Raw genomic sequence first — 22,301 nt, 5'->3', positions numbered from 1 at the left:
TAAGCCTTGCGCGACGGAGGTTGTACATTTAGGTGAAGGTTTACACAATATTAGATCAGAAACGAAATAATGAAGTAAATCGTAAAGTTTAATCGCTTACTGATTTAAAGTTACTGTCAAAAAAACATGTATACTAATTATGTTTCTTTAAGATCCTGCCCCGAGCCGAGAGACAAGTTCTAATTAATTTTATGTGTATAGGATTAACAATAGCAATCAATTTACTGGACAATTGATCTGTCAAATTAATTACCAAGACGACAATTTTTAAATAAAACCTAACTATTAAATGATTTCAATACAAATTTATATCAAATCTGTCAAAATTGAAAAAAAGTCTGGTTAACGTTTTTGGTATTCGGTATTCGGTCATTCGACCAATTAACCGGTTAACCGGTTAATCGTTGACAACACTAATACGCACAGATCTATACGCTGGACATGATAAAACAAAATGATTTTCGTCCTCTAAAACATTCATATTGCAACATAATTTATACAAATTCTGTTATATATCTTTATCATGTTACAGCACACTCACACTGTATTACTTATTCACAGTATACATAAGTGGGAGATATTAAACCATGGCATAGCGATAACGTTACCCTGTACAGAAATGTATCTCAGTATTTCCAATTGTTTCCTGGTAGACGTCTCATTGGCAATCATACCACATTTTTGTCGAGCCTGCAACTTTTGAGTTTGACTGTCCCTTTTGTATCTTTCATCCCTCTCCTTTGTTGCAGAAAGCTCGACATAGGGATAGTGATCCGGCGGCGGCTACGGCGGCGGCATTAGCTAACTTCTTTTAAAAGGTTTATATTTTAGAAGGTGAAAGACCTGGAAGCTTCATACTTTGTATATAGATGCCTCATGTTACGAAGTTTCCGTCAGTCACATGTCCAATGTCCTTGACCTCATTTTCATGGTTCAGTGACCACTTGAAAAAAAAGTTCAGAATTTTTGTAATGTTGAATTCTCTCTTATTATAAGTAATAGGATAACTATATTTGGTATGTGCGTACCTTGCAAGGTCCTCATGCCCATCAGACAGTTTTCACTTGACCTTGACCTCATTTCATGGATCAGTGAACAAGGTTAAGTTTTGGTGGTCAAGTCCATATCTCAGATACTATAAGCAATAGGGCTAGTATATTTGGTGTATGGATAGACTGGAAGGTGTACATGTCCAACTGGCAGGTGTCATCTGACCTTGACCTCATTTTCATGGTTCAGTGGTTATAGTTAAGTTTTTATGTTTTGGTCTGTTTTTCTGATACTTTATGCAATAGGTCTACTATATTTGTTGTATGGAATGATTGTAAGGTGTACATGTCTAGCGGGCAGATGTCATCTGAACTTGACCTCATTTTCATGGTTCAGTGGTCAAAGTTAAGTTTTTAAGATTTGGTCTTTTTATCTAATATTATATGCCAAAGGTCAACTATATTAGGTGTATGGAAATATATTATGATCTATATGTCAGTCCTGCAGGTTTATTTGACCATGACCTCAATTGCACTGTTCATTGCAAAGTGTTAAGTTTTTGTGTTTTGGTCTATTTTTCTTATTAAAACTATAATTAATAGGTCAACTATATTTGTTGTATGGAAGCTTTGTTAGCTGTACATGTCTGCCTAGCATGGGTCATCTGACCTTTACCTCATTTTCATGGTTCATTGGTCTTTGTTTAGCTATCTTGGTTAATGTTAAGTTTATGTGACAGTTGTAATAAAACTTTATACTTAGGGCTATCAACATAATATCAATGATTAGTAAAGAAGACGAGACATTTCAGTGTGTGCACTCTTGTCTTTTTATATAGATGGTTACAACAAACTTGAATTTGGAAGTTATGACAAACTTGAATTTCCTCATAAATTATGCAGGGTTCAATTTGCATGGTACCATAAGAAGTATACTTTCCATAATTTAAGGAAGCATGTTAATCCCTAATTGGATGGGCTTATCTCTGAAAATTCAATAATTTGCTGTCATTTTTAACAACTATAGTTTTAACATTTTTATTCTATGGTCCTCTGCACTTTGAAAACATTGCAAACAGTTCAATCTATTCATTAAATAGCAACATGTCCAATAAAACATATAGATTTTTGTTTACAATCATGATTGAGTTTCTTGCATTTAAGCTGAATAAGGATATGATCCATCTGCTTTGAAAAATATCTCACAAGAGAAGGTACTTCACTATTTATATTCATGCTCTGAAAGTTTTCTTATCTATTTTTAGGTTGGAAATTCCAGATACTATAATTACCATCTTTCAGTAAATGGTACAAAGGAAGCACATGGAAGTGACCCAAATAAAGACTATCTCACAGACTTGATAGTAAGATATTATATTAAATCACACATAGTACTGTAATCTTAATATAACAATGTCCTAGGTGAGGGAGATGGTTGGGCAACTGATAAAATGCTTAGCCCAGTCACATTCCGTGCGTATCTGTCTCAAGTCATAATTCAGTGGTTGCCATTTGCTGCTGTATATCATATTAGTTTTTTTTAATTGTTTTCCACATAAATTTGTTCATTAGTCTTCTAGTTTTGATGTTTTGCATTTGTCATTTTGGGAACTTTTAAACTTGCCCTGTCATATGGGTTTGCTCATTGCTGAAGTAATTGTGGCGAAAAAAAAAATCATCATTTTAGAAAGAATTCAGCGAAAGAAATATTATAACAATTTGATTTTATCCTTCTAGTTTATTTAATTTTTTCGGGTTTCTCAGACTTTACCTGATCATACAATACTGGGAATTCACCTTGAACTCTTTAAGATTTCTCTCACCATGATGATGTCAATTTCTATGTACCACTTTAAGTACTTCAGGAATTAATTTCTGTGTAAAAATTGTCCTGATGAAGCCTGCCTTCAAGCAAAACATGTAGACCATAGCAAATAAAATTGCAGACCATTTGAAGTGTTGTTGTCAATTTGGAGTATTATTTCTTTAAAATTTTGTAAAAAAATAATCAGCTGATTGCATTTTATAGCTGTAGGGAATACAGGACTTATTGATAAAGGTGTTGATTGTATTGATCGACAAAATGATATGGTTAAATGGGGTCCATCACATGTCACATAAAGGATTCATTGACCCCTTTGCCATGCACATGTTAAACTCTTGACTTCTCCTCTCCTTCTTTTAACAAGGGTCTGGAAAGGCAAACTGTTGTTATGACAAAAATTGTTCAAAAGCAAGAAAAATTTCTGACTAAAAGCTTTACTCTTTAACTTTGATATAGATAATTGAATTAAGAGGGTACTTCAAAGTGGTTTTGGTGACGAACATATTTCAAGCATAGTTTTACATCTCAACTTTTTTGTTTACAATGGTATAGAAAAAAACCCAGTCGTTATTAGAAATATATTCAACAGGTTGGGAACAACCTCTAAAATAAGGAGGAACCCTTCAATGTATTGACTATCCCTTAAATGAGGGATCAATCTCAATTGATAAAAAAACATTTGTTGTTGTAAAACCACTTCTTACTTCAAAGGGCACATATTTATATTATTTGAAGAAACCTTTTTCAAAGAACTATACATCTCTGGTATTGTATGGTCAAAACATGTCCAAGAATTTTGTAGTACTCCTGATTTTTTGTAATGTTGATTTTTCTCTTATTATAAGTAGTAGGATAACTTTATTTGGTATGTGCATACCTTACAAGGTCCTCATGCCCGTCAGACAGTTTTCACTTGACCTTGACCTCATTTCATTGATCAGTGAACAAGGTCAAGTTTTGGTGGTCAAGTCCATACCTCAGATACTATAAGCAATAGGGCTAGTATATTCTGTGTATGGAAGGACTGTAAGGTGTACATGTCGAAACTGGCAGGTTTCATCTTACCTTGACCTCCTTTCATGGTTCAGTGGTTATAGTTAAGTTTTTGTGTTTTGGTCTGTTTTTCTCATACTTTATGCAATAGGTCTACTATATTTGTTGTATGGAATGATTGTAAGGTGTATATGTCTAGTAGGCAGATGTCATCTGACCTTGACATCATTTTCATGGTTCAGTGGTCAAAGTTAAGTTTTTAAGTTTTATTTTTTTTATCTGATACTATATGCCATAGGTCAACTATATTTGGTGTATGGAAATAATTTATGATCTTATGTCAGTCCTGCAGGTTTTATTTGACCGTGACCTCATTTTCATGGTTCATTGCATAGTGTTAACTAGTTCATTGGTATTTTCCCGTTTGGATATATATATGATATATAAATTAGATCGTTGGTTTTCCTGTTCGAATTGTGTACGCTAATAATTTTGGGGTCCTTTATAGCCTGCTGTTTGGTCTGTATCAAAGCCATGTGTAAAAGGCCGTACTTTGACCTGTGTTTGTTATTATCAGGTTGAGAACAACCCTCCCTTAGACAAGGGGTCATTTTACTGATGTAGAAAAGAAAATAGAAATACCAAGGATTTGTATAGTTCTTCTATACAAAACCTTTGAAAACTTAGAATTTTGTACTCAAAAAGAGGAGAGTTACATCATATTTTAAACAACTTTTTCTAAAAGAGGGGTCTCAGACACTTATTTTGAATAATATTAAACTGTATAAAAGTAAATGTGTTAACATGGTTAAAGTCCAGGAATATTACAAAATTCTTGGACATGTTTTGACCATTTAATACCAGATAGATGTGTAGTTCTTTGAGAAAATATGAGCCTTTTGTACAAACAAATATATTATAACTTATATTGATCCCTCATAAAACAAGTAAAAGGGATATTTATAACATTAAGGGGTTGTCCCCAAACTGATTATGACTTGGAAGGAGAATTGTCTCATTGTCAGTCACACATACTTGGAAGGAGAATTGTCTCATTGTCAGTCACACATACATTGTACATAGGCCAGATTTAATTATGTCTTGGTGAACAGGGAAAAAATACTTCAGAAATTAAAGAAATGTCAAAGTACAAGTGATAAATCAAGCTTTAATATTGTCAAAACCTACTATTTTATGTTTACAAAAAAAAATTATAATCGCTCGCCTTTACTTTTCAAGCTTCGCCTCAAAAATTTGCAAATTAAATATTTTTTTATTAAAATTTTCAAATCGCTCGCTCGCCCCAAATTTTGGAGTCCAAAAATCCGTAGAACAAGAAATTAAATTGGTGTGGCCTAAAAATCAAAAGCCAGAAATTTTCAGTTCATATAATTTTCCTTTCTTTGTGTGACTTAGAGTATTAATCCACAGGTGTCCATCACCATCTAGGGTTACCAGCCTTGGACCTTGTATGCCTACCAAGGTCAAATCCACTAAGGTCAGTAAAAGTCCATTAGGCTGAATAATGTGTAGTGAACTTTGATTAAAGTCCAGCAGGACAATATTGTCCTGCTCTGTTACCACCATTGAACATGGATTGAATGGACTCTTTTCACTATTAATAATAATACTTCCTCTATATACCCATTGAATGTCTCGATTTAAGTTAAGCTTGATAAGTCGGCCACAATGAGAACCATTCTCAATACAGTCATTATCAATGTAACAAATTGTTCCTTTGTTTGAAGTTTCCTTGCCTTCAATGGTTTCAGTGTTAAAAGTTGCACAACCGGTAACAGAACCATTGATGAGAAATTTATTACCAGTATTGAAAATGGTTTTTGCTGATATCCTTTTCCCTTCCAAGCTGAAGACTTCTATGATTGCTTTGTCTGTGCTGTTTTTAACATTATTAAAACTCATTCCAATAAATAATTGATTTTCCTTGGAAATGTGTATTGACTTCGGTTTATATTGAGTGAAATCAGCTATTTTCATGATCTTTTCATCTACTTTTTTCAAAATGTGAATTCCAGAAGTACTTATAAACACCAGATTATTCAAGTTTGTTAATCCTATTTGCCCAATTTGTCCTATGTCATCTGGACATGATGTTTTTTTTGTGAGGGTCAAATTTTCATCACATTTCATAATCTCAACTTGATTGATACTATCAAAGCTTGATGTCCATATTGTTTTGCTTTTATCTATTTTCAAGTCATTTATGTTAAAATCTACATTATAATCATGTTGAACTGTAACATCAATTTCATTGGTAGTTGCTTTTGGTTCTAGTCCAAACACTAATCCTTTTGTATACTGCAATATTCTTGAATTATAGTGGTTTGAATTAATGGAGTCCCTACTTTGAGCAATGTCATGAAGATGTTTCTTTTGTTTTTCAATATTTTCCTGCTTCTTCTCAACTGTGTCCTTCCTAGAAGTAATATTATTGGAAATTAAAAACCTGTGCTTTTCCAACTTGTCTATTTCATCATTGTATGTTTGTTCGATTTTTTCCATAGCTTGTATTTGGTCCTGTTTAATTTGTTGTAATATTTCTTCATACTGTAAAAGGTCAACCTTTTCCAGGTTGTCAAGTTTCCGAAGATACAAATTGGTTACCGTAGAAACTTCATCATGAACTTTAGATAATTTATCCAACCATTCAGTGCAGCCACTTTCTAAGGTTTTTAATTCATGTTTCTGGTGGTCAGACTCGATGCATTCTGGACACACAATTTTATTACATGAGCTGCAGTACATATTACATAGTCCATCTCTGTGTCTGGCACATCTGACTGCCTTGAATTTTCTTTGATCATTTTTGTCTTCATCATCTACTGTGATATCCTTTATATCTACAAGCCTATGATTTTCTGCATCTTTATATTTTGAATGATTCCTTTTACATGTTTCACACATGTATTTGTCACAATCAATACATTTCACTTTTATTTTAGCATTTGTTTCGCATACTTCACATTGTTTTATACTTTGAGAACGTCTAACTGTACTTGAGGAAGCCATACAAAATGATAAATAAAACACTTTACATATTTTGTCAATCGTCTTCTAAAACATTCAAATGTTTCAGAAATGGCTACCGGTAAATTATTCAATTTAAACAATATGCTGAAAGTATTAAGTGTGTACTATGATGTAGTTTTGATCACACAGATGTCACATGATAATTATTTTTCACAATATGAAACCTGTCACTGTATTTTTATTAGGTTGTATACTCTTATTCAACCAGAATAAACCTTTAAAGGAAAACAATCATTTGTATGAAATGCAATGTAATATTGAGAGGCTATTGTTGTTTACACTATCAAAATATCATTGCAGTTTCATACTTACTCAATTTCTGTCAATAGATATCAATATTGAATTACTCTGAAAAATCTGACAAAAGAATGAGGTTTTCCTATGTTGCATAAAACGTATGGAATTAAAATGACGGTTAATCTGTTAAAAAATATCATGATTAATTTGGTAGTGAAGTGTAGGTATTGATAAACATTCAAGCAAAGTCTTTTTCTTACAGATTTTTTTATTAATGTTGCAATTGGTAGAAAGTTTGTCCTGGAGTGAATTTCATGGTTAATTGATCATAACAAGGATTTGTGGTTGCCCTTGTTCCTCAGATACTTTAAGCAATAAGTCAATTATATTTTGTGTATGGAACTATATAATGGTACACATATCTATCTGGCAGAGTTCATCAGACCTTGATCTCAAATACTTTTAACATGTATTGAATCATTATCAGTAAAGATGCCACATCATCTTAGGTCTATTAGAGTTTTAATAATTGTACTTCAACTGGAAAGTAATTTAACTACTGTTTAATTGAGTGATTGATATATAAAAAAAATACTGAAGGTTTTCCATTGAAATGCCCTATACTCCAGTCTGTGTGAGTCAACTTTTTAAATAAAGGCCTTCTATCTTAAACTTTACTCAGTACTCAAAGAACAAATTTCTGCTTGAACCAATAAAATCAGCATTTTGATAGGGTTGAACTCTGAGTCCGAGGATGATGATTTTATGACAGCAAGACCAAGTTTTACCTCAGTAACTATGCATGTTGAGTCACAATATTTGGTATTTTGATGTTATGGGAGTAAATGTGCGTCTTATATGTCATATGACCACAACCTCATTTTCAATTTAGTGGTCAGGTTAAATTTCAGGATTAAGACTTTCCTTACAAACATTGTATGATAGGTTGACACAATTTGATATATATATATATATATATATATATATCAGTCTAAAGATTTGCACAACGGTACTGATATAAGATGTTATAATACGAAAATGTTGTTATTAAATCGTGCTGACAAATATTTCGGCTCAACAAATGGCCTTCTTCAAGTGTCACAAGTTTTAACATCAGTATTGTTAAAACTTGTGACACTTGAAGAAGGCCATTTGTTGAGCCGAAATATTTGTCAGCACGATTTAATAACAACATTTTCGTATTATAACATCTTATATCAGTACCGTTGTGCAAATCTTTAGACTGATATAATTTTTTCCTTATCTGCATAGTATCGCCTATTCTAGACGATCCGGTACATAGTAAATTTGCTGGTTGGTCGTTTTTATAGACTTTTATATATATATATATATATAAGTCTGAAAATTACACCAAACAGTGTTAGAGTTAGAATTTTAATTATTTACTTGATCAGTTAATGGACCTAATTTTTAGCTCACCTGGCCCGAGAGCCTCTAGTTTTGTGTAAATATTTCTAATAAGGGTATATGATATAGTTCTCAACCCACAGTGGTTTAATTACAAAAATTCTCCATGCAAGGTATTTTTTCCGGATCAATTGTTAAAAGGCTCTGTCAGATAAAAAAAAAATTAAAGTGATAAATAGTTCAATATAAAAAATCTTCTTTAAACTGATAAAATTAGTAACTTAAAATACTTAAATAATTAATGTATTCATATAATTGTATACCAATCAAAATAATACATTCTGGAAAAAAAAGTCTTTTGCTCATTGTACTTATTGCACAAAAATGTTGTATGGTGATGATTCAGACCATTCCATAAAGAACTGTTTTCATCTAAGGAACTTTCTTATCAAACTACCTTGTCTAGCACCTCTCAAAGAGTAGTAATTATTATTTGATATCTGTATAAAGTTTTATCTATACTAATTGTGGTAGTTCATTAAAAAATTGAATGCTATATTTATATATAAGAAATGAATGCAAGTGACCAATACATTTTGCACAAAGCATTGTTTTGTATAAAATTTTAAAAACACAGCATGTATTTCTAGTGAATACAATTTCAGAAATAAAAAGACGTCAAAATGAGGGATTCTGATTGATTAATTCGAGGGAGACAATATACTCTATCCCATGGCATTATTACCCTTCACAGAGACACTTTATCATTTGTGTGATTTATTAGATAGGAATGATTGCTATGTACAAGATGTTATATAGTTTATTACTTTGCATTTGAAATTGAGCAGACAGCAATAAAAGAACATTAAGTGTAATAAAGTAAATAACACATAGCTGAAAGGGTAATAGAGCAGATTGCTGGGGTATACAATGTTTTCTCAGAGTAACAATTTGCTCTATCACCCTCTCAGGTATGTGTTATTTATACAATGTTACTTTCAGGAACAAATTGCTGATAATGGAATAAAATTTATGAGTACACACTTTTTATTTTTAGGATATTCCAAATTTTGATTTGTCAGTCCCTGGTACATGAAATTCTTTTGAAAAATTCCAAAAAGTACTTAAAAATACCATGAAGTATCATATGCTTATTTTAAAGAGGCACTAGCTACGATATATAAAAAATTTAAAGTTTGATTTTTTTCTGTTCAATTATTGAATCAATAATTAAATTGAAATAGTGAAATAACAGTTCGCTTTTTGCAGCCAAAAAGGTTCAATTTTGTCAAATTACGCTAAGAAACATTGATAATTAGTTATTCACTTGCAAGTGAATGAGTCGACCTCTTTAAATTCGTATTCATGTGAACTTCAGTTTAACCCCTAGTTACAGATTGACAACGCATGCATTGTACGTGTACTGGTTATTTAAAGAAAAAGAATGTCAACAATGAAAGTGAAACTACGGTAAATCATTTGATTACTAATGTGATGCACATAAAATCATTCTTATACCGTTAAAAACAATGAGAAACATCTATTTTTAATCTATAAAATAAAATCAAACAGACCTATAAAAATCCAATTGCACATGTTGGTTTAATCTATTCATATCTTTATTTATGTTTACATCGCTTATATGGTCATCTGAGGTCAAATGGATAGTTGATTAGATGGTGTCTGGACTAAAATACACAGGAAATGAACCTATATATTATCTACCCCATGCTCTGTAAACTGTTTATTTTAGACTTTTTATAGTTTAGATAAATGATTTTCTTTGTTATAAATCAAATATGAGAATTTGAATCAAATTGGTGACCATGAATTTGACAGCTAGTGCCCCTTTAAGGTCCAATATCTATGAAATTTAAAAACCAGAATATGTCAGTTCAGATAGTTTCCCATTTTCTTTGTCTGTGAGAGTTTTAATCCACAGGTGTCCATCTCCATCTATGGTCAGCAGATCTGGTCCCTGTAATCCTACCAAGGTCAAATCCACTAAAGCCAGTAAAAGTCCATTTGGCTGAATAATGTGTAGGGAACTTTGTTTTAAGTCTGCAACCACAATGTTGTCTTGACCTGTTACCACCATTGCACAGGGATTAAATGAATTCTCTTCATGATTCATAATTCCATTTCCTCTGTATTCCCATTGAATGTCACGATTCAAGTTAAGTTTGATAATTCTTCCACAGTTAAAGTCATCATTATAATCAATGTAACATATAGTTCCTCTGTTTGAATTCTCTTTCCTTGTGAAAAATTCATTTTCGTCGTTAAAGGTGGCACAACAGGTAACAGAACCATTGATGAGAAATTGATTTTCTGTATTGAAAATGGTTTTTGCTGGTAACTTCTTCCCTTCCAAGCTGAAGACTTCTATGATTGCTTTGTCAGTGCTGTTTTTAACATCATCAAAGCTCATTCCAATATATAATTGATTTTCCTTGGAAATGTGCAGTGACCTTGAGTTATATTTGGCTAAATAAACTCTTTTCATAATTAATTCATCTGTTTTACTCAACTTGTAAACACCTGTTGAACTTAGGAACACAATACAATGAATGTTTATTACTCCAATTTGTTTAATTTCTCCGATGTCTGCTGAACTTGGGGTTCTTTTAGTGATGTTTAAATTTTCAACACCCTTCTTAGCGTCAGCTTGATTGATACTATCAATGCTAGATGTCCATATTGTCTTGCTTTTGTCAATTTTCAAGTCCTTTATGTCTAAATCTATGTTAAATGCTTGTTGAAATGTAACACCAATTTCATTGGTAGTTGTATTTGGTTCCATTCCAAACACGATTCCTGGTGTGTACTGCAGTATTTTTGAATTATAGCGATTTGAATGATTGGAATCTTTTACCTCTTTCAAATGATTACTTTCAAATTCTTCTGCTTTTTCAACAAATTTTGCTGTGTCTTTACTTGCAGCAATATCATTAAGATGCTTCTTTTCTTGGTCAATATTATCTTGCTGCTTGCTAATTCTGTCTTTCCTAGAGGTAAAAAGACTAGAAATTAATTTCTTTTGTCTTCCCAAGTTGTCTTTTTCAGCATTGAACTTTTGTTCTACTTTTTCCATTGCTTCTTTTTTATCCTGTTCGATTTGACGAATTATCTCATCATACTGCAAATTATCAACTTTTTCCAGTGTGTCCAGTTTCCTGAGATATAAACTGGTTTCATTAGAAACTTCAACGTGAAAATCAGATAATTTGTTTATCCAATCAGTGCAGCCACTTTCTATGGTTTTTAACTGATGTGTCTGGTGATCAGACTCTATGCATGTTGGACACACAAGTTTACTACATGAGCTGCAGAACATATAACACATTTGGTCTATGTGTCTGCTACATCTGACTGCCTTGAATTTTCTTTGATCATTTTTGACTTCATCATCTGCAGTGATATCTTTTATATCTACAAGCCTATGATTTTCTGCATCTTTATATTTTGAATGAGCCCTTGTGCATGTTTCACACATGAATTTGTCACAATCAATACATTTCACTTTTATTTTAGCATTTGTTTCGCACACTTCACATTGTTTTATACTCTGAGAACGTCTTACTGAATTTGAGGAAGCCATGTAAAATGAATGACATATCTTATCATTTGTCTTCTAAAACATTAAAATGATTCAGTAATGGCTACCGGTAAATTATTCAATTCAAACAATATGCTGAAAGTATTAAGTGTGTACTATGATGTAGTTTTGATCACACAGATGTCACATGATAATTATTTTCACAATATGAAACCTGTCACTGTATTTTTATTGGGTTTTATATCCTATTTCAACCAGAATAAACCTATAAAGGAAAACAATCATTTGTATGAAATGCAATGTAATATTGAGAGGCTATTGATGTTTACACTATCAAAATATTATTTAAGTTTCATACTTACTAAATTTCTGTCAATAAATATCAATATTGAATTACTCTGAAAAATCTGACAAAAGAATGAGGTTTTCATATGTTGCATAAAATGTAGAAAATTAAAATGACGGTTAATCTGTTAAAAAATATCATGATTAATTTGGTAGTGAAGTGTAGGTGCCCTATTGATAAACATTCAAGCAAAGCCTTTTTCTTACAGATTTTTTTTATTCATGTTGCAATTGGTAGAAAGTTTGTCCTTGAGTGAATTTCATGGTTAATTGATCATAACAAGGATTTGTGGTTGCCCTTGTTCCTCAGATACTTTAAGCAATAAGTCAATTATATTTTGTGTATGGAACTATATAATGGTACACATATCTATCTGGCAGAGTTCATCAGACCTTTATCTCAAATACTTTTAACATACATTGAATCATTATCAGTAAAGATGCCACATCATCTTAGGTCTCTTAGAGTTTTAATAATTGTACTTCAACTGGAAAGTAATTAAACTACTGTTTAATTGAGTGATTGATATATAAAAAATACTGAAGGTTTTCCATTGAAATGCTATACTCCAGTCTGTGCGAGTCAACTTTTTCGATAAAACCCTTCTGTTTTAAAATAGTGCTCAGTACTCACAGAACAAATTTCTGCTTGAACCATAAAAATCAGCATTTTGATAGGGTTGAACTCTTGAGTCTGAGGATGATGATTTTATGACAGCAAGATCAAGTTTTACCTCAGTAATTATGCATGTTGGGTCACAATATTATGGGAGTAAATGTGCGTCTTATATGTCATACGACCACAATCTCATTTTCAATTTAGTGGTCAGGTTAAATTTCAGGATTAAGACTTTCCTTACAAACATTGAATGATAGATTGACACAATTTGATATATATATATATAGCATTAATGATATGTACCTAGCCATATCAAGAACTTAGTCACTGGTTCTCTTCATCCAAATTTTAATGGGTTATATCCCTTTATGGAATTTGATATAATGATCTCTGTTTTATTTAGATATAAGAAGATGTGGTATGAGTGCCAATGAGACAACATTCAATCCAAATCACAATTTGTATAAGTAAACCATTATAGGTCAAAGTACGGTCTTCACCACGGAGCCATGCCTCACAACAAACAGCAAGCTATAAAGGGCCCAAAAAAAGACTAGTGTAAAACCATTCAAACAGGAAAACCAACAGGCTTATATATATAGAAATAGAGGTAAGAGAATCACTTATGAACCACATCAACAAACAACAACCACTGAACATCAGGTTCCTATATTTGTTCACTTCTTTGTTATGGCAGTTTAGAGGTGGATGTTTAGTATAGACACTTGTCTACTGTTGAAGACTGTGTATACAACTAGTGATATTTTTTATAGCTTTGTTTTGTGAAGTCAAATGATGTTACTTTGATAATATCCTATTCATGTTGTCCTACATTTCAAGCTTTGGTGGTCAGGTACATGTTTTCTTGGAGAAGTCTGTAAAGTAGCTTTATATTGATAGAACAACAATTTGGTGTGTAGATTGAGTGCAAGAAAGATATATTTAAAGAGACTGTCATACAAGTGAGAGGTTTAGCTAGCTATCAAACCCACCATTTTCTACATAAGGAAATGTCTATTGTACCAACTTAGGAATATGTTGTTTTCCATTTGTTTGATGTGTTTGAGCTTTTGATTTTGCCAATTGATAATGGACTCTCCATTTTCAATTTTCATCGGAGTTTGGTATGTTTGTTAATTTTATTTTTTTACATAAGACATCATGGAATCAAGATTAATCATATTTCAACTGAATTCATTGCATATAGATGAACTGTGAACCAGACAGAATTTACTTGATAAGTGAATGGACCTCAGTTTTTGAGGTTGTAGCAGTTGAGACATCAACAATACAAAATTAGAAGAGGTGTCATGTTGTGCCATTCATGATGATTGAAAGTCAAAAACATATCTGTATTTATATCAATTTATTTCTAAATCCACTTAAAAGTTCATGGTGATGTGAAAATAAGGAGATTGGGTGTGATTGCTAATGAAACAAATATTTGCCAGTGTTAAAATGCCAATGATGTAAGCAATCATAGGCAACTGTATGGTCTTCAACAATGCAAAAAAAAAATTTCTGCAAAAAAGGTTTAACATGACAAAATATAAAACAATGCAAATACCTAACAGCCTAATTTATAACAATCAAATTTATTAAAAACAGATATGACAGACATATATATCAATAAACATTAATTTTAAAGTTGATATAATATTTGTATTTGTATTTAAAAGAAAATCCATATTGGATAAATATCAATAATAATAATAATGGAAACCAGGTGCTCCGCAAGGCGCAGCTTTATACGACCGCAGAGGTCGATCCCTGAACAGTTTGGGCAGGTATAGACAAAACATTTAAGCGTGATACAGCTCTGAATTTGGATTGTGATCAAATTTTTGACATTATATGGGTTTTTTAAACAAAACAAATGTCAAGCCACTCCATCATCATCATCATCTCAATTCAAATTTTAAATGGACTTTGCAACCATAAACACTCATTTAAATACATCAGAAAATTATAAAAATAGAAAATGACATCATAGTCATGTCTGGCAAATGTCCAACAAAAATTATCTAAAAACATTTTAGAAAAGATAAGGAAAAAAAGCTTCATCAGCAACATTTTATATTGGCAAATTTCCAATGAAGTTATTTACATAAAGTTATTGGCAAATAAAAATAGAAAATGACATCATAGTCATGTCTGGAAAATTTCCAACATATATTATCAACTACTATTCTATACAAAGAAAGATAACTTCAATTGAAAATTAATTGCTATTGCACAATATTGTGCAATTAGATATTTCTTGCTATTGTGCAATACTGTGCAATTGAAAATTTCTTGCTATTGCACAATACTTGATATGGAATCCTGATTTGGACCAACTTGAAAACTGGGCCCATAATCAAAAATCAAAGTACATATTTAGATAAAGCATATCAAATAAGCCCAAGAATTAAATTTTTGTTAAAATCAAACTTAGTTTAATTTTGGACCCTTTGGACCTTAATGTAGACCAATTTGAAAACTGGACCAAAAATCTACATACACAGTTAGATTTGGCATATCAAAGAACCCATTTATTCAATTTTTGATGAAATCAAACAAAGTTTAATTTTGGACCCCCATTTGGACCAACTTGAAAACTAGGCCAATAATTAATAATCTAAGTACATTTTTAAATTCAGCATATCAAAGAACCCCAAGGATTCAATTTTTGTTAAAATCAAACTATGTTTAATTTTGGACCCTTTGGACCTTAATGTAGACCAATTTGAAAACGGGACCAAAAATTAAGAATCTACATACATAGTTAGATTGGGCATATCAAAGAACCCCAATTATTCAATTTTTGACGAAATCACACAAAGTTCAATTTTGGACCCTTTGGGCCCCTTATTCCTAAACTGTTAGGAACAAAACTCCCAAAATCAAACTCAACCTTCCTTTTATGGTCATAAACCTTGTATTTAAATTTCATAGATTTCTATTTACTTATACTAAAGTTATGGTGCAAAAACCAAAAAATAATGCTTATTTGGGCCCCTTTTTGGCCCCTAATTCATAAACTGTTGTGACCTCAACTCCAAAAATCAATCCCAACCTTCCTTTTGTGGTCATAAACCTTGTGTTAAAATTTCATTGATTTCTATTTACTTATACTAAAGTTATTGTGCGAAAACCAAGAATAATGCTTATTTGGGCCCTTTTTTTGGCCCTTAATTCCTAAACTGTTGGAACCAAAACTCCCAAAATCAATCTCAACCTTCCTTTTGTGGTCATAAACCTTGTGTCAAAATTTCATAGATTTCTATTCACTTAAACTAAAGTTATAGTGCGAAAACCAAGAAAATGCTTATTTGGGCCCTTTTTGGCCCCTAATTCCTACAATGTTGGGACCAAAACTCCCAAAATCAATCCCAACCTTCCTTTTGTGGTCATAAACCTTGTGTTAAAATTTCATAGATTTCTATTCACTTTTACTAAAGTTAGAGTGCGAAAACTAAAAGTATTCGGACGACGACGCAGACGATGACGCCAACGCGATAGCAATATACGACCAAACAAAAAATTTTGCGGTCGTATAAAAATGTGATAGGGTTAGCTTAGCAAAAATGGAAACTAATATTTTAAGTTATAGCCTTGCTTGTATGGGGCTTTCCTTTAATGTTTCTATAAATAAGGGCATATGATACAGTTTTTAACCCACAGTGGTTTAATTAAAAAACTTGATCAATTTATTTGATTGAATGACTGTTTGATTGATGTTTAACACCTACTTAGACCACTCTTTTGAGATAATTACTCCATATTTCATGGGTTTTTTTTTCTACATTTCTATCTGTTTTGAGAAAGGTTTAACTTTTTGTTCAAAATATATACACAAGTATTTTATTCTAAAACTTGAATTGATCTGAGCTTCATTCAGATGACTAATGCGGGGTTCACACATTGCTGATTATTGCTCCCCTTTGAGATCAGACAGCAATACGACACGAAAAGAGAAAAAGTCTGATTACTATACTCAATTATCTGGAATGTCCTATCATTGTCTCAGTTGTTTAAGTTCGTAACAAATTCCTACGGGTAGGGAAGGGTCCGAATAGTTCGGCGAAGCACCCCGACAGCCAATTTTGTCTAGACGAATTACAATCGTGCCTATGTCGTGACAGATTCTGCTGTATCGGATCAAAATCATAACAATGTTCTGTGTATTCTGGACGGTGTCCTGTGGAACGGGAATGATCTTGAGAAATTTTTCATTGTTGTTTTTCTGCCGATTGAGTCCAGATTGCATCCCTTTATTAATATGAAATTCGTCAATGATACCCACGTCAGAGTCCCGACAATTACAGAATACAATACGACTGAAACCAGACAATGCCGTTTGCAATGCGACAGAGCAGACCGTGATAGGATTACGTTCCGACAGTACCTGATCATCTTGAGTATGCCAACAGTTTTCGAACAGATAACTTCCGTCAGCGTTGGTTCACTGTCTGGTCACTGTCTGATCTCTTGCGGATTACATTAGGTAGAATCGGGACGCAGTTGTGACAGACTCGGTCGAATTTTACCAGGTGAAAGATACAAATTGGATAAGAAGCGGATTGAGAACGGGATTATCCAGATAAATTTGCTTAGAAACAGTTGAATATCGACGCTTCCTGAACAGTATCTGATTGTTGTCGTGATTAAATTATTTGTTTTACAAATTTAAATTAAAGTTTGAATTTCCATCCACAATTCACAGGATCAGACAAATTTTAATTGGGAATGGTCCTTTTAAGGACGGCAGTAAAAATAGTGAATGTGTGACCCCAGTTTAAAACATAAATATAACTGAATTCCACCTCTGCAATATTTGGTACAGCTCCTAATATTAAAGCTCATAAATAAAATTTTTATAATATTTTCAACATGCAAGAAAACTGATTGAGGTGGCTCTCGGGTGTAAATCATTTTTTTTTTTAAATTTAGGATTTCAGTGTATTTTTCTATAAATGAACTTTATCATATGCATTGTACTTAATAGAAAAATGAAATAAAAAAATGGGGTCACCCTTCATTTAAGCTCACAATCTGCCTCTGAAAGATGCATACATTTCTGTTAATGTCCTTTTTTTCTGTTGAACTAATAGGAGAAATATTGGTAATATTGAAATAAAAAATGAATTAAATAACAGAAATTGCTTAAGTTTTACAATTATTTAGTTTATGTACAGCTTATTTGAAAACAACAATAAAAAATATAGGTCACCCATGAGTTAAAAAAGATATCTCAATTTTAATGCCAAAAAATGGCATTTCTGCACCAAAGGGAGATAATTTGGAGCTTTTTTTCAATTATATAAACATTTTAAAAAGTCAACTGGGGCCAAACCGAATCAATAATTTTGGTTGATTTTTGTACCATATCATAAAGTAATAACAAATAGTGTGATAAATAAAATTTGTAATGAAAAAACTAATGTTTAAATTTTTGCTGAAATTTTTGTACCTGCGAGCCTCCTTAAAGCAATATGTAAATATAATTAAAAGATGTGGTGTGATTGTCAATAAGGAAAATATTTACTAAGAACAAAGGACCAGGATGTTAACAATTATAGGTCACTGTAAAGGCTTCAACAATTAACAAAATCCATACAGTATATAGTAAGTTATAAAAAGCTCTGAGAAAAAAGAAAAAATATGATAAACAATTCAATATTAAAAATCTTCTTTAAACTGATAACATTAGTAACTTAAAATAATACGTAAATAATTAATATATTCATATAATTGTAAACAAATCTAAATAATACATGCTGGAAAAAAACTTTTATTAAGTAAAGTCTTTTGCTCATTGTACTCAATGCATGGTGATGATTAAGACCATTCCATAGAGAACTATTTATCTTAGGAACTTTCTTATCAAATTACTTTGCGTAGCACCTCTCATAGAGTAAGGAATATTATTTGATATCTGTTTAAAGTTTTGATCTAGGCTGAGTGAGGTGCTTAATTAAAAATTTGAATGTTATTTTTTATATATCTTTATACATAAGAATTGAAAGCAAGTGACCAACACATTTCGCATGAAGCATGGTTTTGTATCAAATTTAAAATACACAGCATGTATTTTTAATGCATACATTTTCAGAAATAAAAAGATTTCAAAATAGGGGATCCTGATTGCTTAACATAGGCGGATCCAGGGGAGGCCCTGGCCCCCCCCCCCTTTTTTTCGTGGGGAAAATTTTGTTGATTATATAGAGAAGCACTAAAGCATGACTGGAGCTTGCCCCCCTTATGAAAAGTTCTGGATCCGTCACTGGATTAATACGAGGAAGACAATTTACTCTATCCCATGGCAAAGACCCTATTACCCTACACAAAGACACTTAATCATTTGTGCGCTTTACTAAAAAGGGATGATTCCTAGGTACAAGACGTTATAGTTTATTACTTTGCATTTGAAATTAAGTAGACAGCAACAAAAGAACATTCAGTACAATTGAAAAAATAACACATAGCTGGAAAGGTGATAGAGCAGGTTGCCATAGTTTACAAGTTTTCTCAGGGAAACAATCTGCTCTATCACCCTCTCAACTGTCTGTTATTTATACAATGTTACTTGAAGGAACAAATTGCTGAGAATGGAAAAAATTTTATGAGTACACATGTTTTATTTTTAGGATATTCCAAATTTTGATTTGTCAGGCAAAGCATACCTGGTACATGTTATTCTTTTAAAAAATTCTAAAAAGTACTTAAACATACCATGAAGTTTCATTCGATTATTTTCAAGTCCTTTATATCTAATCAGTTAAATTTAAAAGCCAGAAAATGTCAGTTCAGATAACTTTCCGTCTTTTGTGTCTGTAAGAGTTTTAATCCACAAGTGTCCATCTCCATCTAGGGTCAGCAGTTCTGGTCCCTGTAACCCCACTAAGGTCAAATCCACTAAGGCCAGTAAGAGTCCATTAGGCTGAATAATGTGTAGGGAACTTTGTTTATAGTCTGCAACAACAATATTGTCTTGCTCTGTTACCACCATTGCACAGGGATTAAATGAATTCTCTTCATGATTCATAATTTCATTTCCTCTGTATTCCCATTGAATGTCACGATTCAAGTTAAGTTTGATAAGTCTTCCACAGTGCGATTTGTCATTATAATCTATGTAACAAATCGTTCCTTTGTTTGAGTTCTCTTTCCTTGTGAAAGTTTCACTTTCATCGTTAAAGGTGGCACAACCAGTAACAGAACCATTGATGAGAAATTTATTTCCTGAATTGAAAATGGTTTTTGCTGGTATCTTCTTCCCTTCCAAGGTGAAGACTTTAATGATGGCCTTGTCAGTGCTTTTTTTAACATTATCAAAGCTTATTCCAATGAATATTTGATTTTCCTTGGAAACGTGTATTGACCTTGGCTTATTTTCGGTTAAACCAACAATTTTCTCGATTGTTTCATCTTTTTTATACAAAATATAAACACCTTTTAAATTAATGAACACTAGATCATCTGTGTTTGTTATTTCGATTTGAATAAATTTTCCTATTTCTGCTGAACTTCGTATTCTTTCAGTTATGTTTAAATTTTCAACACCCTCCTTAGCGTCAGCTTGGTTGATACTATCAATGCTAGATGTCCATATTGTCTTGCTTTTATCAATTTTCAAGTCCTTAATGCTCAATTCCATGTTAAATGCTTGTAGAATTTTAACAATAATTTCATTGATTTTTGTATTTGGTTCCATTCCAAATACGATACCTGGTGTATATCGCAGTATTTTTGAATGATAGAGATGTGAATGAATGGAATCTGTTACCTCTTGTAAATGCTTACTTTCAAATTCCTTTGCTTTTGCAACAAATTTTCCTGTGTCCTTTTTTTCAGCAATATCTATAAGATGCTCCATTACTTGGTCAACATTTTCTTGCAGCTTATCAATTTTGTCTTTTCTAGAGGTTAAAAGACTAGAAATTGATTGTCTCTGTCCACCCAACTTGTCTTTTTCATCATTGTATTTTTGTTCTATTTTTTCCATTGCTTCTTTTTTATCCAGTTCAATTCTACGTAGTATTTCCTCATACTGCAAATGGGCAACTTTTTCCAGTACCTCAAGTTTCCCAAGATATAAACTGGATTCTTTAGAAACTTCAACATGTAATTTTGATAATTTTTCCAACCATTCAGGGCAGCCATTTTCTATGGTTTTTAATTCATGTTTTTGGTGATCAGACTCGATGCATTCTGGACACACAATTTGATTACATGAGCTGCAGTACATACTACACAGTCGATCTTTGTGTCTGGTACATCTGACCTCCTTGAATTTTCTTTGATCATTTTTGTCTTCATCATCTGCACTGATATCTTTTATATCTACAAGCTTATGAACTTCTGCATCTTTATATTTTGAATGATTCCTTTTACACATTTCACACATGTATTTGTCACAATCGATACATTTCACTTTAATTTTTTTATTTGTTTCACAAAATTCACATTGTTTTATACTTTGAGAACGTCTTACTGAATTTGAGGCAGCCATTTTAAATTTTATACTGCTTTTTAAATTGCCTCATTCTTCTTCAAATAAGGTGTTTAAATGCTAGTTGACAAATAATGAGACTATTTTTAAACTAGAACACTATGTTGAATACAAAATATGCAATCAGAGACTGTTTTTAAATTAAAGAGAAGTCTTTTGTTAAAAACTATGTTATTTAGTTACCAAAGATGTATCAATCGATTACATATTCAAATTGTTATAAAATATATATAATACAATGGATTATTTAAAGCATATTGATGTATACTTTATATCAATTTAAAATTAAATCTAGAATTTACACCTGATCAATTAACAATTGTTAAGTTTAATAAACAAATGGATACACAGAAAAAATATATAAACAATATATAGCCTCTTTAGAGCCTGTGTCGCTCACCTGCATCTTCAACAATGCCACTTTTTGGTAAAAATCTTATAAAAGGAGAATTACAGTATGAAGAGTTACCTGACAATTTCAATCATGTTTACGTTTTCATAGATCTTATCCTGTTGATCTATTTCTTTTCTTAAATTTTCAAGATAACAGGCAAAAAACACAAAAAAATGTAAAAAATTATCATTAAAGGGCAATGACTTCAATAAATGGTCAACTGAAGATTTCCACCTTGATGACTTATATGTAGATCTTGTCTAGCTAATTATTTTTGCTTATTGAAGTTTCTATCTTTCTATCAAAGTATTGAGAATAAAAAATTTAAAAAAAAACTGTGAAAAGTTGTCACTAAAGTGCAATAACTTTAAAAAGGAGTAAACCACGACTTTGGTCCTACTGACTTATTTGTAAATCTTGTCTT

At 31.8% G+C, this 22,301-nt stretch overlaps 2 protein-coding genes across 3 annotated transcripts in view; one reads left to right on the top strand and one right to left on the bottom strand.

The window, feature by feature from the left end:
• The window catches only part of LOC139481517 (N-acetylglucosamine-6-sulfatase-like), a 38,487-nt gene that overhangs the window by 6,660 nt on the left and 9,526 nt on the right, over positions 1-22,301 (top strand). For both annotated transcript variants that reach the window (XM_071264901.1, XM_071264902.1), the window contains one exon: positions 2,255-2,353. In XM_071264901.1, coding sequence (XP_071121002.1) covers positions 2,255-2,353 — 99 coding nt within the window. The remainder of the gene's footprint in view (positions 1-2,254; positions 2,354-22,301) is intronic.
• On the bottom strand, positions 9,024-12,152 carry LOC139482880 (uncharacterized). The gene is made up of 2 exons (XM_071266911.1): positions 10,319-12,152; positions 9,024-9,627 (listed from the first exon to the last, which is right to left on the bottom strand). Exon 1 carries the CDS (start codon positions 12,062-12,064, stop codon positions 10,337-10,339), a length of 1,728 nt encoding a protein of 575 aa, XP_071123012.1. The 5' UTR covers positions 12,065-12,152; the 3' UTR covers positions 9,024-9,627; positions 10,319-10,336.

Source organism: Mytilus edulis, chromosome 7 (genome assembly GCF_963676685.1).
Source record: "Mytilus edulis chromosome 7, xbMytEdul2.2, whole genome shotgun sequence".
In the NCBI taxonomy this organism is placed as follows: domain Eukaryota; kingdom Metazoa; phylum Mollusca; class Bivalvia; order Mytilida; family Mytilidae; genus Mytilus; species Mytilus edulis.
The sequence above is the reverse complement of the archived record's forward strand: the minus strand, read 5'-3'. Positions and strand labels throughout refer to the sequence as shown.